This window comes from Ursus maritimus, unplaced genomic scaffold (genome assembly GCF_017311325.1).
Source record: "Ursus maritimus isolate PB19 unplaced genomic scaffold, ASM1731132v1 scaffold_17, whole genome shotgun sequence".
Classification (NCBI taxonomy): domain Eukaryota; kingdom Metazoa; phylum Chordata; class Mammalia; order Carnivora; family Ursidae; genus Ursus; species Ursus maritimus.
The window spans coordinates 56,183,542-56,211,308 of NW_024424119.1; the positions used below are offsets into that span (position 1 = coordinate 56,183,542).

The window sequence follows — 27,767 nt, forward strand, 5'->3', positions numbered from 1 at the left end:
GTGTGTGTGTGTGTGTGTGTGTGTGTGTGTGTGTGTGTGTGTGTGTGTAGAGGGTAGGAGAATGATAAGGGGCCCTGAGTGGAGTGGGTTGGGTGGAAGGAGGTCTCTTTGCCTCAGAAGTCAAGTGTAAACGGCCTTCTAGAGTCCCGTTGCTTTTAACACAACCTAGTGGCGATTCTTGGGTTTTTCTCATATCTATTTAAGAAAACTCTAACCAGGTCCACTTTGGTGGCCACCAATAGTTTCAAAAAAGAAAACCGGGCCCGCAGCCCCGGCGCCGTTGGCGTCCCGTCGCCATGGAGACAGACAATTCCATTCTCCCTCAAGGGGTGGTCTTGATTTTCTGTCCGTTCCCAATCCGCAGGGCGGTGCCCAGAAGTTGCTCTGAGGAGCCAGAGGGGCTTATGTAGGGCTTTCGGGCTCCTTGCAAGGAGGGCGCGGCGCGAGGCGGGTGCTCCCCGCTCCGGAGGAGGCCGGGCGTCTGGGGCCCACCCCGGGGCCCCAGGTGGTGCGGCCCGGAACTGGCGGTGGGCCCCTCGGAGCTCTGCGCCCCCCTTCGCCAGCAGGGAAGCGCGCCGGCTCCAGCCAGCCCGCGGACCTCCCGCAACCTCCTCGGGATGCCAGAGGCCCAGAGCTCACGCCAGGACCCCCGGCGATGGAAGAAGCAGCCGGTGCGCCGCACGGTCAGCCAGATCTGCCCGCCCCCGCGGCGGCCCCTGACCGTGGCCGACATCCGACCCGGCATGGAGAACGAGAGGCTGGGAGTCGTGCGGGATTCCATGTTTCAGAACCCGCTCATCGTCAAGGTGAGCCGCCCCCACGCCCGCCACCCCTCGGCGCTCGCCCCCTCGCTGGGCATCCGCGCTGCCGGGGATTCTGCCGCCAAGCCCCGGCCCCAGAGCCTCCGCGGACCTAGCGCAGTGTGGCAAGCTCCCGCCCTGGTCCAGACAGACCTGGATCTCTGTGCGGTCCCGGGCAGGTCGCGTCGCCTTTCTGCGCCTCAGTTTCCTAATCCTCAAAGTGGGATGATAATGGCGCTCATCAGAGGGAGTGATGGGGAAGGTTGACTAGGGGCCCCTGGCACAGCGCCGGACACGCGGTGAGCCCGCAGGGTTGGCTGCTGCTGTTTACCCGGGAGCCCGCCGGTGAACCCCCAGGGTGACCGACAGGGAACACGCGCCCAGACTACGTCCTTATTCGCCAGCTGCCAGCCCTCTCGGGGTGCAGGCCGCCTCCCGCCTTTCTCTGCACGCCCGGGCTGCTACGATGCAGCGAGTGCTCTGCATCTCTCCTGGGAGCATCACTTCCCAAGGTTATTTGCGTCCAATCATACTCTTACCCAGAATTACAGCCCTAAGAGGAAAGAGCCGGAAACTCTGCCCGAGCGGGCTCGCAGGCATGAACGAGGGAGGGAGCTGCGGTTTCTTAACTAGACCGTCCCCCCTTTTGTTGCACCCTCCCTCACTTCCGAGGGTCCGGGACTGGTGATCACCCAAGGCTGGAGTGGCATCGCCGCACCTTCCCGGGGCCACAAGAAAAGCCAAGTTGAGGTTTGGCCCTCGGGAGCTGGGCAGGGAGCAAGTTTATCTTGTGCCACTGGGGGGCAGTGTACTCTCAAAAATGCGCACTCTGCCCGGGGTGCCAGAAGTGGAAGGAGCAGCTGGTAACCATGGATTCAGTAACAAAGTATCTGAACGCCGGTGCATTAGAGCCCAGCGGTTTTTGTTGTTGTTTTGTGGGGGGTTTTGTTTGTTTGTTTTGGTTCAGGGAACCTGGGCTTTCTTAACATCGTGCTAGAATTAGCTGAGTTCACTGGCTCCTATGAAAACATTGACTCTCTCCTCTTGCTTTCCCCAAACTTTGTTCCTGGCACCCCCCACCGCGGGGACGGGGTTGGGGGGAAACTGGCTTATCACACTAGCACCCTTCCATTTAATGTGCTCCTTTTCTTAGCATCCCCCCCCCCAAGTGGAACAAGGTCCTTTATTTATATCTAGGTGCGAAGAGCCACTCAGCAGACAGATGGGACAGATGGGACAGATGGGGCTCAGCATGCTGGGATCAAGGGGAGAATCCAGTCCTCCACCTGATCCGCGGCTGCATTAGTGTTAGGTCATCGCTTTCAGGTAGGCAGGTACTAGTGGGCCAACTCTTCTGCTTACATATGAAATAAACAGCGTTATAGAGTTATTCGTATTCGGTGAATTAGTGTGAGATGCCCACCCCAGCTGTATAGGGTTGACCTTTGAAGAATTTGGATTTGATCTTATCTGGGCCCATTTATATGCAGATTAAAAAAAAATACCGTGTAGTACTGTAAATGTTTTTTCTCCTCTTTCATTTTCTTTTTTGTTGTTTTAATATATTTTTAAAAATTTTAAATTTAAATTCAATTAATTAACATAGAATGTATTATTGGTTTCAGAGGTAGAGGTCAGTGATTCATCAGTGTTCTATAATGCCCAGTGCTCATTACATAATGTGCCCTCCTTAATGTCCATCTTCTTTGATTTTCTTAATAACATTTTTTTTCTCACTTTATTGTAAGAATACAGTATATAGTACATATAACCTACCCAGTATGTTAACCGACTGTTGGCTGTAAGGCTTCTGCTCAGCAGAGCTGTTAGTAGGTAAGTTTTGGGGGAGTCAAGAGTTATAGTGGTGGGGCGCCTGGCTGGCTCAGTTGGTAGAGCATGTGACTCAATCTCGGGGTGGTGAGTTCAAGCCCCACACTGGGCATAGAGCTTACTTAAAAAAAAGTTATAGTGGAGTTTGCAGTGCTCGGGAGTCTGTACCCCTAACCCTCTGCCTTGTCCAGGGGTCAACTATATACACACACACACATATATATACATACATACCTATAGGTATATGCATATGTATATACATGCATGAATTACACATACACGTACATTTTGTTCATATGTACACACGTATACACACATGCATATATGTATAGTGTATATATAATACACACATATGAGTAAAAACCTCCCCTCTTTCTTTTCCTTTTGCTCACCCTATATATATATCACGAAGGACAATATTTGGCCTCTGGATGGCACTAGCTGAACAGCTTCCAGAATGAATTCCATCCCTGATTCCCGAACCTGTACTGAATTCAGGGTTGGAGGATGTGCAGATGACCGGCCCACAGCTGGGGGTTCTGTCTTCAAGGCAGGAGAGGAAGAGCAGGACCGCCCTGGCCGGTGGTGACCCAGCCCGAGCAGCAGGGGGCCACTTCCAGGCTTGCTCCGGTGATGGGGTGATGGTGCCTGGCTCTACTCGGGTCAGGGACAGCTAGCCTTTCCTCTCTACTTTCCTCCCTCTGGTTCTTGATGGGCTCTAAGCTCTCTTTCTGTAGCAGTTAAGATTAGGTCCACATTTCAATAGTTGCCTCTGCTACAAGATTTTCTACCAAAATCTGGCCTAAGTCAAAGTCGCAGAGACATGGAGAGCAAGAAGGAGCCTTGACTGTGACCTTTCCCAGACCCTCCTTACACACGGGTACACTGAGGCCATCTGTGGTGGACTCTTGGCACAAGGTGATGGCAGAGCCTGCGTCAGAAGCTGCATTCACTGGCTCCCAGCCCAGCAGCCCAGCATTATTTTCCCACCCCAAACAGCTTCCTGTCTTTAAATGAAATTTAAATGATGAAAACACTTTGGGATTTTTGGCTTTAAAGCAAAGAAGATTTGAAAGCATTCAAGATTGTGGAGCCTTTAAAAAACTATTTTTTTTAATATGTCGCTGGGATTCTGTTGAGGCTTGGCTTGTGGATTTCTTCACTGTGGCACGCCAGGGGCACAAGCCACGCTTCCAGACCCCCACGTGAGCACGTGCCTTCTTGTGTGTGGTAGAGGCGGGAGTGCCCCCTCCCGAGGGCGTCTTTAAGAGAATGAGGACGAAGGATATTTTGGTCTCGTCTAAAGTGTGAACCTGAAGTTTGCATCTATATTGAAAAATATACCACCTTAGGAATACTCATTGATTCCACCATATGGGGGGGGGTTGCTCAGATTGTTTTCTCCAGTGAAGAGGATCAGGATTTGTTTAATTTAAAATGCAGACACACCGTCTGAACAAACCCAGCACTGCTATTTCACACCCATGGAATTTACCAGGATGTATACACATCAGTTATTCAAAAACGTGTCTGCAAGATGCCACAGTAACCAAGTGAAAAGTGAAAAACTCAGACATCCAAGCAGGTATTTTAACTACAAATGCTCAGCAACTCCTTGCCTCATTTAGAATCAAGCCAACTGGTTATTAGTGGGACTGATTGAATCAGCTGGGTGTTTTATGTGGCCGCAAAGGGACGTAAATATTTTCCGTTAGAAAGGGCTTCTACTCTATTGCATAAAGTGACATGCAGTTAGCCAGTTTTCCTTCAAATGTGACTCTCCGGGAAGAATAAAATTAAATCGAGAAAGAACCAAGCTTCTTTCTGCTTGATTCCCATTCCCTCACAATTCTGTGACTCAACACAGGATCCTGCTACAATAGCCTTCAAGTTTCCTTCACAGAAGCTGTCAGGGTGCACCCTGCCTGCCATCGGAACTCAGCTGATATCCTGTCAATACAATTACAGGGGAGAGACTGCCTGGTTTGCTCCACTGACAGCCTTGAATCTTCTGTTGCCCTGGAGAGGCAGGCAAGGTACAGGGGTGGAATTTATTGAACCGATCACCCTTAGAAAGTGCACATGATCATGGCACCCGATTTTTTCATAATTTATTACTGACTTTGTTTTTCTGTGGGGATTCATGTCACAAATAAGAAGGGCATGCATTTGTGAAATAGAGTCGTAGAGTCATATCATCTGGGGCGGGAAGGAGGCTTACAGACATCCAGCCCAATTTTTTTTTTTTTTTTTTTTGAGGATGTTAAGGCCCAGGGAGAGGAAGAGACTCATCCAAGGTGCCCTCTGATCTGGTCACAGAAGTGGGGTGAGATTCCTGTCTCCTGACTTCTGGCCCCATGCTCTCCTGGCCACGTTACATAACCAATTAACGACAACCCACATTGGTTACTTCTATATAGCAGGCAGTCGAGAAACATTCACCGATGAATCTGATTCCAACATCATTTTCCTCAACATTCCTTCCAATGTGGGCTCTGCTAATTTCCCGGAATTTGTTGACAGCCAAGAAGTGTTTATTGAATGTTTTCTACGTGCCCAGCACCATTCTAAGCTCTCCTGGGAGGCCGGGGTGGGGGGGTGCATAGAAACAACTTCAGATCTCAGCCCTTGCCCTGCCCACAAGCCACAAGCGTTAACCGTTTAGCTGGGGAGACGGAGTGTATGTGTATATATTGCTCGGCACAGCACCTGCTTTGAAGCAAACTCTCAGGAAATGAGCTCTTACTGTTGCAAGCACACACACACACACGCACAGGCACACACATGCGTAGTAGGATAAGCAATGGCCTGGGTCACTCCTTGCACGTTTCAGGTGCATTGCACCAGCCAGAGAGTCCAGATTTAGGGGGAGGAAGGCCTGAGCAGGACTCGGTGGGCTTAATGAAGAAACAAACCTGGAGCTGGACCTTGAAGGGTGGAGTTAGAATCTGATCAGGGGCAGACTAGGAAAAATTCAGCCCTCTGGGGCCAAATGATTTCACCCTCCTTAGATCCTAAGTGTTCGAAAGTTTCCACCTCAAATGAAGTTCTGGCTTTTCGAGACTGGGCGCCGCTGCTGGGATCATGATCATTATCATCATGAGGAAGCATTTATTTAGAGCCAGTGTGTTCAAATTGGATGCTGTACAACGTTAGGCAACCACGCCGTGCCCACTAATGGCTTAGCATCTCTAATAAATATTGATGCTGGTGAACGTAAATGCGTAGAGACAGACACAAAGAAGGCGGGCAGACAAACACAGTTGTACAAATATCCCAGCGTGGGTCCGTATTTTTATTATGTTTGAGTAAAATCTGGCAATGTGAACACTCGGCTTCATCTGCTGAAGAGAATATGCCTCTCATTGCTCAGATCCTTACATTCCATTATGATGTAACAGGAGAAAATGAAACGTTACGAGGCGGATGAAGGACTGAGCTGCCCATCCTAACGGCCCCTCTCGGCTGGCCAGTAGGTAGGGTTCATTTCTCCAGGGAAAGCTGTGGATTGCTCTCTCTCTCTCAGTCCTTTGTACTTTTTTCTTCTTTTTAAATCAAAGCCTCCCGTTCCCGGTGCCCAGTCACACTGTTCGGTGAGCAGGGGCTGAAGCAGTGAACCAATCTTGCTCAGCCTCCAGCCTTTTCAGAAAGCCAAGTTGCTCCCTCCTGGCTTTTCACTATCCCCTGGGGCGGCTGCCTCAATGGAGGAGCCCACCTTCCTCCGTCCCTCTGGAGAAGGGGTGCTTTGGCTTTGAAACGTTAATGCAAAGAAGCCCGCGGAATTGGGGTTCCTCTGCTGTGAACCCAGCCACCTTCTGATGATGTGGCTCTCAGAACACTGCAAAGTGATGGGAAGGCCAGTCCCCCAGGAAGAGTGCTGAATCCATGGTGAGCAAGTCAGCAGTGACTTCCAGCACCTTCCAGAATCTTCCAGGCTCAAGTGTTGTTCATCGTATAATTCAGGCCGCTTCTCCTTTTTTTGAAAGACTAGGTGTTCTTGATTTACAACCGATCCTGTGGACAAAATTTCCAATCCCGGTTTTCAAGATGTGCAGTGGTCTCCGGAAGCATTGGGGTTCCCATAAAATGTCTTGTTCACACCTGTTTTAAGAAAATGCATCTTCAGCTGTTTAAAAAGTGTAATTGAAAGGAAACTCCATTAAATGTGTTCTATATGAAATGCTCACACGGGGCCACCAGCTCACTAGCGAAGGGGTCGACTAGTTTGGGGGCTATTAGTTCTGTGTTTGAGCTGGAGCTGTGGTGAACGTGTCACAGACAGGGAGGATTGTTACCAAGCACAGATCATTCTGGGCTCTCAGGCTGGGCAAATCCTTGCGTGCGGGATGGCGTGCACAGCTCTGCCACGGCCCCCGGGAGCTGGGCTCCGTTCAAACTCAGACCCATTGCTCTTGCTTCAGAACCTTCTGGCTGGTCAGGCAAAAATGAGCGAATGCACAACACAGTCTCAATCACAGTGCGTTGTGGTTAGTTTTACTGTATATTGTAAATGTTGCGTGCTTCTTGTCTGACTTTTGTATTTGTAAAAAAAAAAGAGAGCATTTGTTGTCACTGGTAACAATTCAACTCTCCATGAAATTGCTCCTTGACTCTCCTTTCAAGCTCCTGAGTCAATGAGGGCTGTGAGCACAATTCCAGGCTGTAGCTATTGTTCTCCTACAATCACACACACACACACACACGCGCACACACACACACACACACACACACACACACACACACACACACACACAAAGGTAGTCATAACCAGGCAGATAGGGGACTGCAGCCACCTCCTGGACAGAAAGTCCGGCATTGCGGACGGCAGCCTCTGGATCCAGGCAGATCCAAGGGTGAGCTCTGTCTCAGCCACGTTCTTGGGAACGTTCCTTACCTTTGAGCCTCCGTTTCCTGTCTGTAAAGTGGGTGAGAGCAGCTGGCACCTGGCCATGGGGGACTCGTGAGGGTTGAGATGACAGGTATGCCGGGCCCAGAAGTGCCCACTTTTGTGACTTTTCCATTATTCTGATCCCAGATATTTGTGTCCCGCAAAACAAAGTTCGTGTTCCCATCCATTGACTTTAAAGTACATGTTGTAAATATAAACTTATAAAATAAACTTATAATGAGACAAATCCGCCCAAGAGCTGCTTTGTTCCCCCTTTGCGCTCTTGTTGAAAAATATTGTCACCCACAGATGGTAACCACACTTGCCGTGGTGAGAATTTCGTAGTGTGTATAATTGTCAAATCGCTATGTTGTACGCCCGAAACCAGTATGATATTATATGTCAACTCCACTTCAATAAAAGAAAAATACTGTCATCTCCCTCATCTCGAGTTTCTTACAACCATGCGCCCTGGCGCTGGTGAGCACGCCTTGGCTGAGGGTGAGGACAATCTGGTTTCTAGCTCTCTGGAGGGTCCTTGGGCAAGTGGTGTGAAGTCTGAGCCTTGGTTTCCTCATCTGTGAAGTATGGGTGCTGCTACCTGCCTCGCTGGTGTCAAGGATGCCACGAAGACGGATTTAAATGAGACGCCATCTTACAGAACACACGATGACCTTCCGGAATCAGCCCAGGGCTTCTCAACTGAGGGAGGAGCTTCTGCTCCCCAGGGAACATCTGGTCACATCTGGGGGCCTTCTGGGTTATCACCGCTGGGCTGGTGTTGCTACTGGCATCGAGTGGGCAAAAGTCGGCAATGTTGCTCGGCATCCTCTCACGCGCCTCCAACCCCCACAGCAGGGAACCATCTGGTCCCAAATGTCAACGGTGCCGAGACTGAGGAACCCTGAGTCAGAGAACGACCATGTGGAGAATTCACGGTTGGCTCCCCCGTGGTCCGAGGGCTCTTGAAACCCAATATAAAGACTGTAGAAATGAGACTGTTCTAATGCTTCTCTCTCTCGTTTGCCTTTGTTTCCCCTCCCACACATTTTATGGCAATTTTTAAATTAATTGATTAATTAATTAATTTTTGGAGAGAGGGAGTGAGAGCATGAGCAGGCGGGGGGGGAGGGTTTGGACAGAGGGAGAGGGAGAGAGAGACTCTTAAGCAGGCTCCACGCCCAGCATGGAGGTGGACGCAGGGCTCGATCTCATGACCCTGAGATCATGACTTGAGCCGTAATCACGAGTTGGATACTCAACCGACTGAGCCACCCAGGCACCCCATTTTATGACAATTTTAAATCTCCCCCTTTCCCTCAATTACAGCTTCCAAAAGTCGCTTTTGCCTGGGGCCTATCTCCAGCCTCACCCACGTTGTAGTTAAAAAAATAAATAAAAAGCATTTCCAACAATCCATGCAGTGGGGCTCAATAATTCATCGGATACACTACCTGGTGTGGGGCCGCTTCGCTGAGTAACCAGGGACTTCCACACAAGCCTGGTTTTCCTGGTGCCCACCTTCCAAGGGTTCGGTTTGGTTTTTGTCAGCATAAACTCATCTAGGATTTTAGACGGAACTGATCTGGTGCCCCAGAAATCAAGCTCACGGTGGGCCAGAGCCCGTCATAGCATCGCCCTCATGCTGTCATTGTGGCACGAAGTACAGCATTTCAGGGAAAAGAACAAATGTGCTTAATAAAGAAAACAGCTGTATTTTTCCACCCAATAATTTAAAGACATACCAGCGTTCGGTCAAGAAACTGACTCGTGGGGGTCAATGAGCAGAAGGGTCAACCTGCGTACCACACGGGGTGTCGGGGACAGCGGCCGGCCAAAACCACTGTAGAAAACACATGAGCCCGAAAGGAGGACTTTCGATCTTTTATATGAACCAAACAATACATGTTTGGGAGACCAATGAACTCAGAAGGGTAGAGGATTGATTTCTTTGCCTGGATCAAAATCTTTTGGGTTGGCCCAGAGGAATAAAAGTGGAGATTCAGAAAGTCTTGGATTGCAGGGCCCGGCATCAGTGAAAGGCCACACCTTGGCAGGTGGCCCATCACGCCACGGTACCAGAGAAAAAAGCCCTAGTGAGCTTGGACGCCACAGCCCCCACAGCCGTGGGGCCACCCAACGAGACGCTGAGAGAGGTGATGATTTTTTTTTTAAGTGTTATTGTTAAGTCATCTCTACACCCAACGTGGGGCTCGAACCAACAACACTGAGATCAAGAGTCGCCCGCTCTTCTGACTGAGCCAGCCAGGCGCCCTGAGAGAGGTGGTCTTCAGGCTATCACATTTCGGTTGAGGGAATTAGAAAATTTGCTGGGAGCTTTGTCGGACAACCTTATTGGGCAGTGGTGAGTTTGTCTTGCCACATTCAAGTGCCACCTTAATGTTCCCATGGTGTAGAACTGCATTCATATCCCCCTCTGTTCCCCAGGGGGTCTTTCAGGACAGAGAGGTTGGCTTGCTTATTTGTTTGTTTCTTTGTTTATTTTTTAGTGTGTATCTGAGACTGTTAATGGGCCCATCAATCACTGAATGAATATTTAGTAAGCCCCTACTGTGTGCAGGGCACTAGTGGAAACGTAAGAAGTTTCCACGGATTCGTTTCCAAGAAGTTTATGGTCTGGTGAGGGGAGGAGCAGACTTTGCACACCACAACCAATGACAGAAGTTTCTAAAGGTGAAGGGGAGGTGAGGGGAGGCGAGAGTAGCCATATGTCAGAGCTTGTGCCCCTGGGCCGGGGCTGTGGGCCCGGGTGGGTGCTGGGGCGTGCCGGGAGAGGAGGGGCCCCCAGAAGGCAGCTGGCCTGAGCAAAGGCAGGGAGTCTGAAATGGGCAAGGTGTCTTCATTAAGAACGAACAACTGTAGGATCCTGTGTTCACTAGGGGGAAAGAAGCAGGAGATACATTCGTTCGCTCACTGCTTGAATTGAGAGACATTTCTGAGCACCTACAGTGCCACCAGGCTCAGAGCTAGGCACCCAGGATAGGGGGGTAAACCAACCTGGAGATAGGCGATGCCCTCCAAGAGCTTATAATCTAGTAAGCAGAAAGAGCCAGAAAAACAAACAGCTGAGTGGGACTGATGCTGGGACGGCCACCCTCTGGATGGGCTCCTGGCTCAGGGCTGAGGGCAGCACCTGGCTCAGGGCTGGGGGGGGGGGGGGCGGAGGTGGGGGAAGGGAAGGTCTCAGGCTTGAGCACTGGGGCCGAATGTCACACAAGGGTTGGTGAGTGTGTGTAGGGAGCTGGGGGGCCGGGGAGAGGTGGATCCAGGTTTTGTAGGACCTGCAGCTGATGCCCTTTTGAGATCCCTCTTTAAAGAACAGATAAATAATGTTGGAAATTAAGTCCAAGGCCTTGGATGGGGCCACGTGCAAGGAAGCGACCCTGAAGCTAACGTTTCCTTAACTTCAGGGTAAATCCAACTTTGCCCGGGGTGGGGGCAGCTTTCTAGGAGGAGGCGTGGCGTGGTGAAAGGGGCCTGGGGGAGGAACGCACAGATGACCAGATCTGAGAGTCCTCGGCTCCGGTTACCTGTTATTGGTTCATTCTGTGAGCACCGCACCAGGCCCACCAGCCCCAGGACCACAAGGACGAACTCTGAGTCTTCTGTTGACCCTGAAACTTTGGGAGAGTCTCAGCCTGGGTCCTACACACCTGAATGGCTTCCCCTCTGAGAATTACCTTAAGCTTATTGGACCATTTGCAAAATGCTTACGGAGGGGCGGGTAGGTGCCAGCCCACAGCTGGGCCTTGAGGGTACCTTGGCGGACAGCAGAGCCTTCATTTCTGTCTGCAGGCAGCTTGCAAGGCCTGCCAAAGACAGACAATAAGGCCACTGTCCCTGACCTACGGAGAAGCTCCATGGAGGAGGCAAGGGCGCTAAAGGGGGTCAACCAGGAGGCCAGGGGAGGTCTCCCCTGAGGACATGACATTGTAGCCCGACCTTCAGAGCTGAGTAAAGGCGGTCAGTTAAGAGGTGCCGGGGCACAGTTGCGTGTGTCGTGTTTGGGTGGGCCATCGGTGGAGACCGGTCCAGGCAAAATACGTGTGCCTTGCCGGCAAGCAGGAGGCTGGAACTCTGGAGGCAGCAGCGAAGCGTCAGGGGAGGCGTCCTGAAGGGAGGCTGGGCAGGGAGGGAGGCCAGATCTGGCAGGGCCTCTGTCGGGTCCGTGGGGGTGAGACCCACTGGGGCCAAAGTGAGTGGGATAAACGGGGCAGAGCACAGACGGCTGGGAGTCAACAGCAGGGGCGTGTGCCAGCGCGTCCCTCCCATGCTCAGGGGGACGCAGGCCAAGCAGAGTGGGGAGCCCCACTGGGCGTGCTGTGGTTTGACTGGCGGAAGCCGGAGGGGGGGGCGCCCTCCGCTGCCCGAAGCTGCTGGACGCCGCCCCTACCAGGCCTCACGGTGGGATGCGCAGGGATGGCTGGGAACGCACAGGGATGGCTGGGGTTAGCGACTGCAATTTGTCTACTTTCTGCAAATTAAACAAGCCCCCCCAGTCTGTCACGCTCCGAATTTCCACCAAGCCCTTTGAGGGAACCTGCTACCGAGGGTCCCTCAGGGGCGAGAGCTGGGCTTCGCTGCCTCCGAAACCTTTATAAACTGTCACTGAAGATTCTGCTCGCCCAGTGGGCATACATTCGAGGTTTGAGCAAGTCTTTCAAAAACTCCCTTGCTAAGAGGAAAGCGTCTGACTGGCGTTTCTGAAAGCTCGTCTTTTCTTAGGCAGCTGCTTGCTTCTTTCCGCGGATCGCGGATCGTCTCTGAATCTCCTGGCAGGATGCTCGGAGCGGGAGGGAGCAACAGGAGGCTGAGGCCTGGGTTCCCAGGAAGCTCTCAGCTGCAGCCCCACTGGGCCAGCAGTGACCCCCCCCCCACGGTACCAGCTGACAGCAGCTGCCCTCCACGGAGCCCACTGTGCCGGCCCTTCTCGGGTACCATCTTCTTGAAGTCTCTGCAACAGTCCTAAGGGACAGGATTGCTGGCCTTCCATTTTACAGACGGGGATGCTGAGGCTTAAGGTCACGCACATTGCCCACAGTCATCCAGCCAACGCGGAGGCGGCGGCCAGGCCTCGAGCCTGGGCTGTGACTCCACCACACTCCGTGGTCAGAACCACTGCACAGATCAGAAGGGCTTGGTGGCCATCGATGCCCCCATTTGTTGAGTACCTGCCAAGAGCCAGCCTCCCACATACAGGATCTCAGCTCTGCCAGGTCATCGAACTTGGGAGCTCAGAAAGACTTAGGAGCGTGGCCGAGGTCACGCAGAGGGTCAGTGGTGGAAGAGGGGCTGGCATCGTGGCCTTGGGAGCCCACAGCTTGTCATGGTCTGTCCACGTTGTACCACACTGCCCGTTACCCTGGAGACTCCTTTGTCCTGGTGGAGGAAGAATCCAGTTCATCTTCGTCATCAAATCTGCATAGATCCAGGGACACCTGGGGGGCTCAGTGGGTGAAGCATCTGCCTTTGGCTCAGATCATGATCTCAGGGTCCTGGGATCAAGTCCCGCATCGGGCTCCCTGCTCAGTGGGAGCCTGCTTCTCTTGCAATCTCTCTCTCTCAAATAAACAAATAAAATCTTAAAAAAAAAAATCTATGTAGATCTGAAGGGTCAACTTCACTCAGGGGTGTGCTTTCTGTTCTCGAGGAGCATGTCGTCGAGTTGAAAATGTGTACGCACCTAGAGAGTTGGTTAGGAAGAGGAGAGGGCCCCTGGCCTGGAGTGGCCTCAGGACTCAGCAGCACTTGGTGGGGCTGAGACAAGGGAAAGTCATTTTAGACATAGGGCAGGAGAGGTGAGAAATGGGACACCCTGAGCTAGGGTGTGTTTGGAGGGCAAGTCTGGAGCAAGCTTAACGTGAGGAAGACAGAGCAGGAGGGATGTGGCCCCAGGAGCCGGCCCTTCGGCTGAACGAATGGTTTCAAGAAGAGGCAAGCCACGAAGAGAAAAGACACGTGGACACCGTGTTTGGCAAGAAGTCTGGAGTTGAGGTTATTCTAAACGCGCACATCTAGCATCCAGGCTGACCAGCACGGCCTCCCCCTTTCAAAGGGAAGGCGCCCCCTCCTCCGCTCCCACCCATCACCCCGTCCCCTCCCCGCCTCCCTAATCAGTGCAGCAAATTGTTATCAGATTAGCGCCAGCAATGAAAAGCACAGTCCCGCCTCACCCTCCCAGTTAGTTAGCATTTAGATAGGCTGGGACAGGGGCCCACACAATAGGCATCAAAGCCCTCTAGGGCGGCGGGAGGGATTAATTTCTTTAACCAACAGGCCTGATCTGGCCTAACTCATTACCTTGCCTTGTCAGTGTGGATTTTAGATTCGATTGAAGATTATACCATTTAGGTCTGTCTCTTGTTTTCCACCGAAACCGGGGGCTATTGAGTTGCACACGCTCGCGTAGCCCACGTCAATACTCAGCGGCCTGAGGTTCTAATTCTGCTTCATTTAAACTTCATCAACTTTTCCAATCAAGTGGAAGGATCCGAAATAGGCTCTGTGAGCAGAAAGGCCCGCTTCCCTTTGTCAGATAATTTATTCTGTTTTCTCTTTCCTCCCAGCCTTGTTCTCTTTCTCTCTCCAGCCTCGCTCCCCTCTCCCCCCTTCCTCGCCCCGGTGCTGAAAATGAGATTACAGTATTTAAATGACTATGATAATCAATCTAGGGACCCGGAGCTGAGACTGAGGTTAATTATTCTTAGCAGAACAAAGAAGCGTGATGCCTTTGGGGACGCGGAGGTGCAATCTGGGTTTCTTGCTTGTGTTTTTTCCCCCCTGAAATTGCAGTTTTAGGAGTCTTTTCTTGTTCCTAACTAGGCGCCGAGTGTGATTCTTAGCGGCGGTAGCCCCTAAGAGAGCAGAAATGTAATTTTGAGCTGATAAACAGCTAACGGCCTTCAATCAACAATTTTAATAGGAAAAAAAAAGTCACTTATATGGTATGAGTACAGATCTAATGAAAGGGTGATCATTTACCTTATTTATTTTTAAACACGCTAGGAATAATTTCCCACTGTGTTAGAACTAGTAATTACAGCCGCACGGAGCACCGTAAACTTTTGAATGAAGAGGCTTGTCACTCAGGCGGTCTTCTCCTTGGCAGCTTTTGCCGCTATAAAAGTTGAAATTTTGTCATGTTTTGGCTAATTGGAAACAGGGTCATTATAGCATTGAAACTCTACATGAAAGTGACTTGTTCGATTGTTACCTGAAGCATTCACAAGCTGGCCAGTCATCGTGCTGGCGCCCACCCCCAACCCGGCTTCTAAAACAGAATCAAAATATGTATATTTCTTTGTCTCCCTCTGCTATCTTGTCAGAGCTGTTTTACATGCTGCCACCCAATGTTATCTTTTATTTGTGTCAGGAGAAAGGATTTGACAAGTTCAGTATACAATGTTCATTTGGCGAGGCAAATTTTTCATACCAATTTTGAGTAGGAAATGAAACTATCTTTCAACGGAATGAGCAACATCATTTTTGGACAGACTTATTATGAGAGAGAGGATTGCAGAACTTTATTTCCTCGCAGGATCCTGAAAAGTCGAATCCATTTTTTAGAAAGGAGGATTCGGTTTCCACACGCAGCCCTAGTTGGAAGAAATAAGAAAGGCCCGTAGTGTCTTCAAAGAGGGACGCCGATTCTTACATTCCCCTCCCTGCTCCCCACAAGTTATTAATAGGCTGGAATAAATTGTTCCTCTTCTATATTATAATGACTTTCTTTCAGGCCCTTTAAACTGTGGGTGAGTCTCTGACAGTTCTCTGCATTTGCAAAGCAAAATATTTAATAACCACCATGCTAGGAAAGAACAGCAAAGACCATAAGCAACCCGATTTGTGAGGAGTGAAAGCCCTCCCACTTCCCCATCCACTTTCCATCACTATTTACCTACAAAAGAAGACTCTCACCCTCTGTGCTACCAAATTCATTTGGGGCAGTGGTTTATGGTGACATTTTTCTTTCTTAAAGCAAATATTGACTCACCATGGGGAAATTAAAACTCCATTAGGCATTGCTACATTGTACGGCGGGCAGCATTACAACAGCCAAGCTATTATTAATTGGTTTCTTCCTCAGGAATAATTCAGGGAGGGCCGAGGCAAAGGGGAAAGAGAAGATGGATCGAAACCGTAATTTCTTAGAATGACACCATCTAAATCAGCCCAGGTGATCATTACATGGTTATTAATCTAAATATAAAGAAGACGCCACCTAATAACGTAATGAATTTATCAAGGCGAAAAGCCCACGGTCGAGTTATTTCCAGGTTGGGGAGAATACATTCCAAGCCGCACCTGGGCCACCTCGGCCAGGTTTGGGCAACTCAGGACCGCCTTGCCCAGAGCGTAAGCAGCCCCGATTCCCCTATTTGGGTGTAAGAGGTTTTCCTTTTCTGAAGTAAGATTCCCCTTCCAGCCTGTTCACTGCTTCCTTCCCAATGCCAATGCCCTGCTTTTCTGCAGCCAACCCCGCCCTGTCCTGCCGCATCAGGACTGCTCTGCTCCTGTCCGGCCTGGAGATTTTGCCCTCTGCTTGAGTTGGCTAGGGCTGCTGTAACAAAGGGCCACAAGGTGGGCGCATTAAAATCAGCTTATTGCCTCTCAGCCCTGAAGCTAGAAGTCCGAGATGAAGGTGTTGGCAAGGCTGGCTCCCACTGAGGGCTGGGAGAGAAGGATCTGCTGCGGGCCTCCCTCTCTGGCTTGTGGATGGCCATGTCCATATTCACATGGCATTCTCCCTGCATATGTGTTCATGTCCATATTTCCTCTCTTTATAAGGACACTGGTCCTATTGCATTGGTGGCCCACTCTATTCCATTATGACCTCATCCTCATGAATTACCTTCGAAATGACCTTATGGCCAAATCAGGTCACATGTTGAGGTACTCGGGGTTAGGACTTTGACAGGTGACAGCTTTGGGCCTGGGTCCTGGTCCTTGGTCCATGAGTTGTGGTAGCGATAATGGGGCTCTCAGTAGAGAGGTATCCTTCACCTTGGACTTGAGGCTGCTGTCCTGATGAGGGCAGTGGAATTGGCAAACATTTAGAGCTCTGTGGTCCCCCTCTGTGTGGTGTGGACCACTCATGGGATAAGCAATCACATACGTTCTTGTGCCCTCTATGGTGCTGTGGCCTCATTGGTATTTAATGCTCAAACATAACTAATCTGGGTCACTAAGCATCTATATGATGGTCTCGGAGGGCACATTCTACAACATGTTCCTTTTTATCTTCCACAGAGCTATTTATCCATCCATGCACACATTCATCTATCTTCTATTTTAGTCAACAAATACCTTAGTGTTTACTGAATTTCCAATACACCTGGCACTGGGCTAGGCATTAGAGAGAGATCGATGAACAAAATTTGACATGATCATTACTCTGTGGAGCCTTCAGTCTAATTGGGCAGATGAGCATTGATCAAAACATCATGAATAAGTGTGAGATTTCAAGTGTGGTGAGAGCCAAGGAGGAGAAGCTTCTGGGGCATCCGGGAGGCTTCACGTGGGTGGGGGCCAGGGAAGTCTACTTGGATAAAATGAAGACTGAGCTGAGATTTGAATTAACCAGGGGAGGAATGGGTGTGTATGGGATGGGTTTTGGGGTGGGGTGAAGGGGTAGGACAAGGGCATTCCAGCCACTCAGAAGAGCATGTGCAAAGAGCCTGTGGTAGAGAGAGTATGGGGATTCCAGGCGCCGAAAGAAGGCCAGGGTGACTGGGATGTAGGGATAGGAGAGAATGGTGTGAGGCAGGGATCATGCAGGCCCTTAGCAGAGGCCACTCAAGAAGTTTGACCTGCAGAGTAATGGAAGTCAGTGAAGGCCTTTAAGCAGGGGTTAGGACTGGCTGCAGAGGGATACGGTCAGATTGGCACTGAAATGGCCCTCTGGCTATAGAGCATAGATTGGAGTGCCCAGGGTGGCCATTGGGAGATCGATTAAGGGGCCTTATGGAGTAATGCAGGAAGGAGAGAGTCTGAGCCAACCTGATTGCTCCAAAAGCAAGCATCTCAGTCCCTGACTATTGCCCCAGAGCCACTCTCCTTTCCTGTGTGTTTGATCTGGACTTGGCATTTTCCTGGAAACTCCCTGGTTCCATAGAATTCTTCTCCTACATGGAGTTCTGGTGGTGATTTCCTCTGATTTTGCTCTTCTGTATGTCTATGTCTGATCCTGTCTGATCTGGATCATTTGGAAATTTCTCAAAACTTCTGGTTCACTGATGGAGCTCTTTCTTGTTTTCCTACACTATATTGGACTTTTTCCTTTTGAAAAATACTCTGTTTTTTCATGGTATTTTGGGAGGGTGGGAAGGTAGACTTATGTGCTCAGTTCACCATTTTGAGGCAATCTCCTCATTCCTCCTTCCTAAGATTTTGTAAGCATTACATGTCATGGTGTGCTATCAGGAGCATTCCAAATCATAGCCTAAGGATAGTTATGTTTATCTTTAAAAAAAAAAAAAGTTTTAGACCTATAGTTTTAGGTCTACTAAAAGTTTTAGTACCTGTACGTTACACATAACAAAGAATGTTTCCATTTTTCCCAATGACTAGAGCTCCCCCATGAAGTAGAAAACCACTTCCTTGTGATCTGAAGAAAAACCCTTCTGTCCTAATTCTTCCTACCAGACTGCTAAGGTACTAGAAAATCTCAACACAATTCCTCCTATTTGAGGCATCTGGGAATTCAGTGACCGTGTCAGGGGAGGCACCGTACGAAGCCATATTACACAACAGCACACTTGTCCCTCCTCTGGTCATGGGGAGGAAGTAAAGTGCCTGTCAGACCAACCCTCCCAGAGGGAACACCTATAAACACCAGAGAAGATTTAACAAACCAAAACCTCCCCAAAACCCCAGCTACCCGAAGGCTCTGGAAAGGGGACAAGCACAGGTGGATACAGAAGCCGGATGAAGATGCTGACCCACAGAAAAAGAGAAAAGCAGGAAATGATTCTCTCATTTGGAAAATGACTTTTAGTGAAATGCCAGGCTACCGTCAGTGCTGCACACGGTGTCCAGAATTTGGATAGAAACCTGTGGTTCTATCCAACTTGTGGTGGAAGAACCAGAAGATAGAGTTTGAGGAAACCACAGTCACTGGGAAACAAAGGAAGAATCAGGAAAAGAGAAAACCAGAGAAGAGAAGCCCAAATTCGGTATATAAACTCTGCCCAAGTCTCTGGAAGGTCCTCGAACCATGTATGGGTGGGACAGGCTCTTAAAAGTTCAACAAAGGCGAAAATAAGTGAACTTGGATTTGAGCTGCTGCCCATTACACAAGACAGCATTCTAGTTTGAGCTCAACCAAGTTAGCCACTTGCAAACAAAACAAAACAGAACAAAAAACTCCTAGGAGGAATATAACCTAATGCAGAGTCACAATGTCTATATTTCAAAATACTTAACACACACAGGAATAGGAAGACACGACTCACTGTCAAGTGAAAAGACATTTAATGAGATTGCTCATATTCGGAATTAATCGTCGAGAATTTTAAAGTGGTATTTATAACTCTGCTCAAGATGTAGAGGAAAATATGCTCATAATATGTGACGAGATAGGAAAAAGAACCAACAAGAACCGAATGGAAACTTTAGGAGTGAAAATATCTGAACGAGCTCACTGAATGAGCTGAACATCAGAGTCTAGATAACAGAAGAGTCCGTGAACTTGACTACATCGATAGAAATTATCCAAATGAGGAATAGAGAAAACAGATTGAAAAAAGCAGGCAGATCCTCAGGGACCTGTGAGGCTATATCGAAAGTTCTAATATATGTGTAATTGAAGAAATAATGACTACGACGTCCCCAGATTTATACAAAGACATACATTTACAGATTATAAGCTCATGTTTGTTTCTTTTAAACTATTTAAAAAAAAAAAAAAACAAAACCACATCTATGCACAACATAGTCAAATTGCTAAGAACCAGAGAAAATCTTGAAATCAGAGAAAAATAACACATTGCCTACAAGGGAGTAACAATTCAAAAAACCACTGCCTTCCTTTTTTTTTTTTTTTAAGATTTTATTGATTTATTTGGCAGAGATAGAGATAGCCAGCGAGAGAGGGAACACAAGCAGGGGGAGTGGGAGAGAAAGAAGCAGGCTCCCGGCGGAGGAGCCTGATGTGGGGCTCGATCCCAGGACTCCGGGATCACGCCCTGAACCGAAGGCAGAGGCTTAACAATTGAGCCACCCAGGCGCCCCCAAAAAACCACTGCCTTCCGATCAGAAACAAAGAGTCTAGTAACAGAGACCTTAGCTGGGTTTGTTTATTAGAATTTGTAGTTCTTGGAAAGAAAATCAGGGAGCAAGACATAATACAGGTGAGCCTGGGTTTAACTGAGGGAGGAAAGGTGATGGAAGGAAGGAAGGTGTGTTTGCGGGGACAGAGGGGATGAGATCCTGAAGCAACAGGTGCACAGAGAATCCGAGGGATGTGAAGAGGTGGATGGCTCTGGAGAGAAACACTGTCGGCGGCACCGTGTTGCTGGCAGCCAGCCCTGCCTATGCTATGAGCTTTAGACTTGGACGGGTCTGCCTCCCGACCCTCCTTCTGCCACTTTCCATCCACATAGCCTCAGGGATCTGACTTTACCTCCTCAATCCTCAGTTCCCTGTTTATAAAGAAGGGTGATCATAGGTACCTACCTCACAGGGTTGCTGCAAAGATTTAATGAGATAAAAGTGCGTAAAGAGCTAAGCGCAAAGCTTAGTAAATGGTAAGGACCTGATACATGGCGAGTGCAATGAGGATTGCTGTTAACTTCTGTGTCAGCAGCCCCCCCGCCCCTGGACGATGCTTCAAACACTTAGAGATTTTCATCACACATCACTCCCTGTGAGGTGTCATCATGATGCATGCTACCTGTCCTCTTGCATCCGTGAGCAAGGACACCCCGGATGGCATGAACTAGTTCCCCTGCCCGAACTGCTGCTTCTCCGTATGCACCCCCTTCCTCCTGTTCTCACGTGGCCATTCCTCACTCATTGTTTAAAACTCCGCTCTGAGTCCCCTCCCCTGGAAGCCTTTCCTGACCCTACCCCTGCTCTGAGATGTTTTATGTGCCTACCTCCTCGCCCCTGTAATAGCCCGCACACCTTTCTGTCATTGCTCTTAGCACACGTTTTATAATGTCTGCTCTTGTGGGTTCCTTGTGGGCAGGAACCAGGCCTCATCCATCTTTTTATCCCCAGTGCCTGAAGTGCTGGGCATAAAGTAGGTGTTCAATAAATGTTTGTCGAATGAGTGAATAAATAAATGGTTTAATGAGTACCTGGGAGACTGTTTCCTAGTCAATAGTAACTGTGGCATTTCTATGAACATCTAAATTTATTTTTCAATTCAAACTTGAGACCCTTTCAAGTTTAAGATTTAAGGACAGGGTGTTCGCCAAAGGAACGCACAGCTTTGTGTGCCGGTGGGTGAAAGCTGTGAGCCTGGAGTTCAACCTCGTGCAGAAACAAAATACCTACACACAGAACTTTGTATCATTAAAACACAATTAAAGATTTTATTTCATTTTTTTAAGTCATCTCTATACCCCACGTGGGGCTCGCACTCACGACCCTGAGATCAAGAGTCACGTGCTCTACCGACTGAGCCATCCAGACACGCCTCATTGAAACACAATATCAATTATGTGTGTGTTTTCAAGACCCCAAGAGCCTAGGAGCAGTGGAAATGCCTCTAGGAACTTGCTGGGGGCTTGGGAGTTGTTTCTGGTCTGGGAGATTGTTTCTGGTCTGCCTTTTGATTTGAGCATTTAATAAGTAAATCCAGATGGGGGCTTTGGGAGCCGTGGTCCCACCATCAGATGCGCGATCTGCCTGGGCAGCCCGGAGCACAAAGGGAAAAAGGGAGGGAACACATGGCCAGTCCCAAACTAGAAAGGGCTTTTCTGTGATTCCAGGATATAGAGCTGTTTGATAAAGGCCGATATTACGCTTGAATTATAGTTGAATGCTTAGAAAAAGAGCATTGTTCAAAGACACTTAACATGGACTCGGGTGGATCCCTTTCTTCTGTCCCCTTCTGAGGTGGTTTTGTGGGCTGTAATGATTTGTATCGTATTTATAAGCCGACAGGGTAATCCTGCGAACAGCAGGAGGGGAAGCAACCCAAGCAAGACTTCTCAACCCCGCTAATTAAAACAATCCTTCCTCCCCCCACGAAGGCTAATGAGACAGAAAGAGAGTGGGCTAATGAAAATGTCACCATGAGATTGCCCACTTATTTTATTTATTTACTTAATGCCGTAACTTCCATTTGGGGTTTCTGAGAGAGAGATGTTTTCAAGAATTTGCTAGAAGACCCTTTCTTATTCATCACCGCTCCACACGGCAGGAGCTGTCACCAAGCGTATCTCTAGGGGTGGGAGATTTTATCTCCAGTTGTCAATAATAACCATATTCTAGGAAGAGGGGTGTGCCTGTGTTCACTTTGAACAAAACAAAAATGAAAGGAATCTGAAACCCTTTTCAGAGTATCTTCCCCCAAATCCAAGAGGCCAGTTTGCTTATGAGAGCCTTGGCCCCTCAGAGCCCGTGGCCAGTCAAGTTGAAGAAGTGTCACTGACACCGAGTGGTGTTTGGTGAGACAAGTGCACTGTGCTCAGACTTAACCTGGATCCCATCAGCATTCAGCTCTGCCAAGATGGCGAGAATTCAACTCATACGTTATTTAATGGAGCCCAGCATGACCTGAACCTTCAATACCATGATGACACCCAATGTCTTCCTACCTTCACGTTAGCCCCTTAAGTTCTTGATGATTTCAGCTAATGACTTCATTGGCACCTGTTGTCCAACCAGATCAGAGGAAGGAAGGGAGGGAAGGAAGGGAAGGGAAGGGAAGGGAAGGGAAGGGAAGGGAAGGAAGGAAGGAAGGAAGGAAGGAAGGAAGGAAGGAAAGGAAGGGAAGAAGGGAGGAAGGGAAGGGAAGGGAGGGAGGGAAGAGGGAAGGAAGGAAGGGAAGGAGGGAAGGAAGGAAGGGAGGGAAGGAAGGAAGGAAGGAAGGAAGGAAGGAAGGAAGGAAGGAAAGAAGGAAAAGGAAAGAAGGGAAGGGAAGGGAAGGGAGAAAGAAAGAAAAAGGAAGGAAGGAAGGAAGGAAGGAAGGAAGGAAGGAAGGAAGGAAGGAAGGGGTGAGTCCAACTTGGTGTAGATCTGCTCAGTGGGATTTTTATGCTGGTGAGTCTGAGTTTTGTTACCAGAGGGTGTTTGCACAACAGGGTGTTGTGCTGTGAGGCTCAGTGACACAGTCCCTCAGCAGCAGATGCTCATTCCCCAGGAGAATCGAGGGAACCAAGAGAAGGGAGTCTGGTTATGGATTTGGTAGCTACATTCATTTCCCATGGCTGCCATGACAAACCATCAAAAACCGGACGGCTTGAAACCACAGAAGTATATTCCCTCCCAGTTCGGAGAGCAGGAGTCTGAAATCAGGGTGTCACCTTGAGAATCTGTGAGAATCCTTCCTTGCCTGCTTCGGCTTCTGGGGGCTCCAGGAGTCCCTTGGACTGAATCACTCCCCTCTCTGCCCCAGGGGTCACATGTCGCCTCCCCTGGGTTGGTCTTCTGCCGTTCTTTCTTATAAGGACACTTTTTGCTGAATTTAGGGCCCACATGGATAATCCAGGGTGATCTCATCTCAAGATCCTTAATTACATCAGCAATTACCCTTTTTCCAGATCAGGTCACACTCGAAGGTTCTGGGGATGTGTCTTTTTGGGGGTCACCATTTAACCCACCATAGTGGGATTGAGCCAAATCAAGTTGAGTTAGTCATTTGACCCCAGTCAATTAAGTGAGCATTTCCCACCCTCGCTCTAAAGAAAGAATTTAGTCCTACCTCTTTTATGTGGCATGAAGATATATACAGAGTGACTTTTATAAAAAGAACATTCAGAAAAGAATACAACTTTTTAAACACGTTGTTCACTGACCACTCCACCCTTCTATATTTAAAGTTGCAGCTTTTAGTGCGGTAGCAATTAAAAGCAATGCTTATGAAGACTTCAAACAATGGGAAAAATGCTCATGACATAATGATAAGCGGGGGGGGGGAAGCAGAACATAAAATTATACCTCTGGTTTGGTTACAGTTTTGCAAAAACTGTCTTTGCCCACGAACAGAGCCAGCAAGGGAACTCTGAAAAATGAAAGTGGTAACAATTATACATAGGGGATTGGCATTCTAGATGGTTCTCCCCCATCACGATTTAAAAATTCCTGTTATGAAGATAATAAAAAATTATAATAGAGGTTGTCTCTCAGGGGGAGAGGGGGACTCTTGAGAGACAGGAACAAGAGGAAGACTTACTCTTTATTTCGCATCTTTTGAACCTTGTGCTGTGTGCATGTAATACTCATTCAAAAAACCCAATGGATAAAAAGATGAAGTCCTGTTATGAAGCCTCTGATCACTGTCTCCCCAAGAGCTGAACCTGCCTTCTGAACACTCCCTTAGCCATTTCTACAGGGTTCGCGCGTTTATCATGGTGCTCTGCGATGGTTTGTGTGTTTCTTGCATCTGGACTGTAGACAGCAGCAGGTGCTAAGTCCTGAAGGAGAAAGACAATACCGTACACTCCAGGAACAGAAAGATGGTGTGTGCAGGCTCATATTTGAGGCAGGACGTGGCAATAGAAGGGTCTAGAAGAAGGAGTCTTGGATGCCATGGTAGGAGTCTGGGCTTTGTTGGAGGGCAGTGGGAAGCCATTAAGAGGGACACGATCACACTGGCATTGTAGAATGATCACTCTGAGTGTGGGAAGCAAGTATACAGTATTTTTACCATCGAGATAGAACAGATGTAAATAAATCTCAAGAGCATAGGTAATAATAAAATAATTAGGGAGTGATGAGTTTAGAGTATTTGTTGCCTTTGTTTTTTAATATAAGTTAATTAATTGTAAGTTTATATAATTTAATTTTAATAATGACTCTAACAATTGGCTTGCAAAATACCTAAATATTTAACAGCTCTGGTGGACTGGTACAAAGTGGCTCCGCATACCACTGGTTTCAGCTGAGTCTTAAATGCGTGTATTTTAGGAGAATGTAATTGCCACCACACAGCAGAATCTCTGGGATAAGAGGACTCCTGAGTTCCCCTTTATTTTACAGGGTAGGGAAGATACAGTCACTATTTTTATTTAAGAGAGAGAGAGAGGGCAGGGCAGAGGGAGAGGCAGAGAGAGAGAGAGAGAATCCCAAGCAGGCTCCACACCCAGGGCAAAGCCTGACACAGGTCTCGATCTCACAACCCTGAGATCATGACCTGAGGAGAAATCCAGAATTAGATGCTTCACTGACTTAGCCACCCCTGAGCCCCACTATTCTTTTTTTTTTTTTTTAAGTAGGCTGCCTGCCCAGCGTGGAGCCCTACACAAGGCTCGAACCCACAAGCCCGAGATCAAGATCTGAACTGAAATCAAGAGCTGGAGACCTAACCAGCTGAACCACCCAGGCGCCACTTGGTCACTCTTCTTAAATAGAGTCTTAGGAAGAAGTTGAACATGACATTTCACTTGCATTGGGCCCAGCCCTACGTCTCCCAAAGACCTGGAGGATGCAGGTGGAAACTGGTTGGCCAACAAGGGGCTTCTGTGGTGGGGGCACGCAGGATCAGCATTCCCTGTCCCTTTACCTGCTTAAATCGCTGGCTTTGGCTCCCCATGGCTAAGCCACCCCAGGCAGCATCTTCCTCCTCCCACCCACCTCCAAACTTCGGGCTGATCTGCCTCCATCTCCCCAACTCATCCTCAGAGAAACCCCCCACTGTTCCAACTCTTCCTCTGGGTAATCGGCCTTACTCTACATGTCCAGAGCTGGCTTCTTTCTTGTCCGGTGATCTTATGATCACCACCCAGGGAAGAATGGGAAATCTCACTATCAGCAGCAGGAGCAGGAATATCAATATCCTCATCCTCATTATCACCATCATCACCATCACCCTCACCACCATCATCACCATTATCATCACCATCATCACCATCACTGTCACATCGTCATCATTGTCATCATTGCCATCATCACCATCACCATCATCACCATTATCATCACCATCATCACCATCACTGTCACATCGTCATCATTGTCATCATTGCCATCATCACCATCACCATCATCACCATTATCATCACCATCATCACCATCACTGTCACATCGTCATCATTGTCATCATTGCCATCATCACCACCACCATCATCACCATTATCATCACCATCATCACCATCACTGTCACATCGTCATCATCGTCATCATTGCCATCATCACCATCACCATCATCACCATTAGCAGCAGCAGCAATGACAATAAGAACAACCCACATTTACTGAGTCCTTTCTACGAGCTAGGCACCAGTTTTAACGTGCGTTCTCTCATAAAATCCTCACAGTAAGCCCTCAAGAGTAGGTACTATTGTTATTCCCATTTTACAGGTGAGGAAACCGAGGCTCACACTGCTAGTGAGTGGTGAAGCCAAGATCCGAACCTCAGTTGGGCTGACACCATTGACGAGCTCTTGACAATGACGATTAGCAACTAGGTAACACTTGAGAGTTTACCAAATACCGTTGCACTCATCATTTGCTACCACCCCTGTGAGGCCAGCGTCATTACTGTTGTCATTTGATAATCAAGGAACCGGAGGCTCCAAATGGCGAAGGGACTTCAAGATCCCACACATGGCAGGCAGTAGAGTGATTCTTGAACCCGGGTCTTGAACCCTGCAGGCTGCGTGGGCTGCCCTATTTTACATAAACACCTTCTGGGGTCTGGGCCATTCTTCAGCAAAAATCTCCCATATATGGCACTTTCTGATGCAACCTATGTGTTCCCAAAATAGCTGTTGAGTGACAGTCCAGCCTCCTTGATTTGAAGCTTGCAAAGACCACCATAATCATCACCACCACTCCTCTCTTACTCACCCCTGCATCCTAAATCCGCAACATGGGGGTTGGTGGGACCGCCCCCCTTTGTTTTCAAAGTGAAGTGTGGAGAAGCCACCCCATAAAGCTGCCATTTGCATATGTTTCTCTGGGAGTAGGGGAGAAAGGAGGCTGGGGGCCAGATTTTCACATGCGAGTCTACTCATTATTTACGCAGACAAGGAGATATTTCAGCAAAACTGCAGTCTACTCTGAGTGACAAGGTATCTTTCTGCAGTGCAAGGTTCAGGGAAATTGTAGTGAAGTTGACAGCTTTTTAATGTACAGTTGCTATTCCACTGAAATACGGCATGTTTTTATTTTGGAAGTACAAGATGACCTGTTTATTAGCTGTGATTCAAACTGAGTGTACATGCTTTGGAAACACAAAGGCAGAAGAACAGCTTGTTTCTTTTGGGGGTCATAGACGCTCCCTCCCCCTCCCCCCACGACACTTACGAAAACATTGAACACATCGAGTGTTCCCAATTGCAGTGGACGTATTTTCCTTGAAATGACAGCCTACCTTGGAATCGCTGCGGAGAAGTTGCCGATTGCTTTAATCACCCTCCTCCGGGCAGCTGGCAAGCGCTTAGGTTCCTCGGTGGGGGGAGGCGGACTGAGCAGCGAGATCTGGGGAGACAAACAACCTGGGTTTTTGACTTAGATACGTGCTCTTTTTCTTCAGTGGCACGGCCGGGGGTCCTGTGCCGGGGCTTTAGCTCCTCCGAGCGTGGCTGGTGGCCCAGCAGCATTTGCATCCCCGGGTGCTTATTGGAAATGCGGAGTCGGAGCTCCCACCCCACACCTACCTCACCAGAGCCTCCATTTTAACAAGGTCCCAGGTGATCTGCGAGTGTCTTCCAGGTGGAGAAAGGATGGCCCAGAGTACCCAGCAGCCCTCGCCCAGGTTAGGTGAGGCCCAGTTGCTGGTGTCATTCACGTATTCAGCATGCATTTATTTGGGCTCCACTCTGTGCCGGGAGCCAACCTAGGTACTAGGAACACAGAGAATAAGACAGAAACAGCCCCCACTCTCCCTCCGGGAGCTTGCAAACCAGTGGAGGGGGAGCCGGACGGGGAACAAGGAATTACAGGTGAGCTGGATTACAAAATCGTCGTCACCTGGACAAGATGACAGCTGCATCTCAGTCTCATACACCTTGTAAGTTTCTCCGTGCTTGGATTCTGTTTTTGCATTGCGGTAAAACCTGCCTGGTATACAGGTAACCATTTCAAGCGCGCCGGCCAGTCGCATCTCCAGTGTCGACA

At 48.9% G+C, this 27,767-nt stretch overlaps 1 protein-coding gene across 1 annotated transcript in view; it reads left to right on the plus strand.

The window, feature by feature from the left end:
• The window catches only part of CFAP77 (cilia and flagella associated protein 77), a 127,143-nt gene that overhangs the window by 1,318 nt on the left and 98,058 nt on the right, over nucleotides 1-27,767 (plus strand). The window contains exon 2 of the mRNA XM_040632108.1: nucleotides 666-806. Within this exon, the coding sequence (XP_040488042.1) occupies nucleotides 666-806 (141 nt within the window). The remainder of the gene's footprint in view (nucleotides 1-665; nucleotides 807-27,767) is intronic.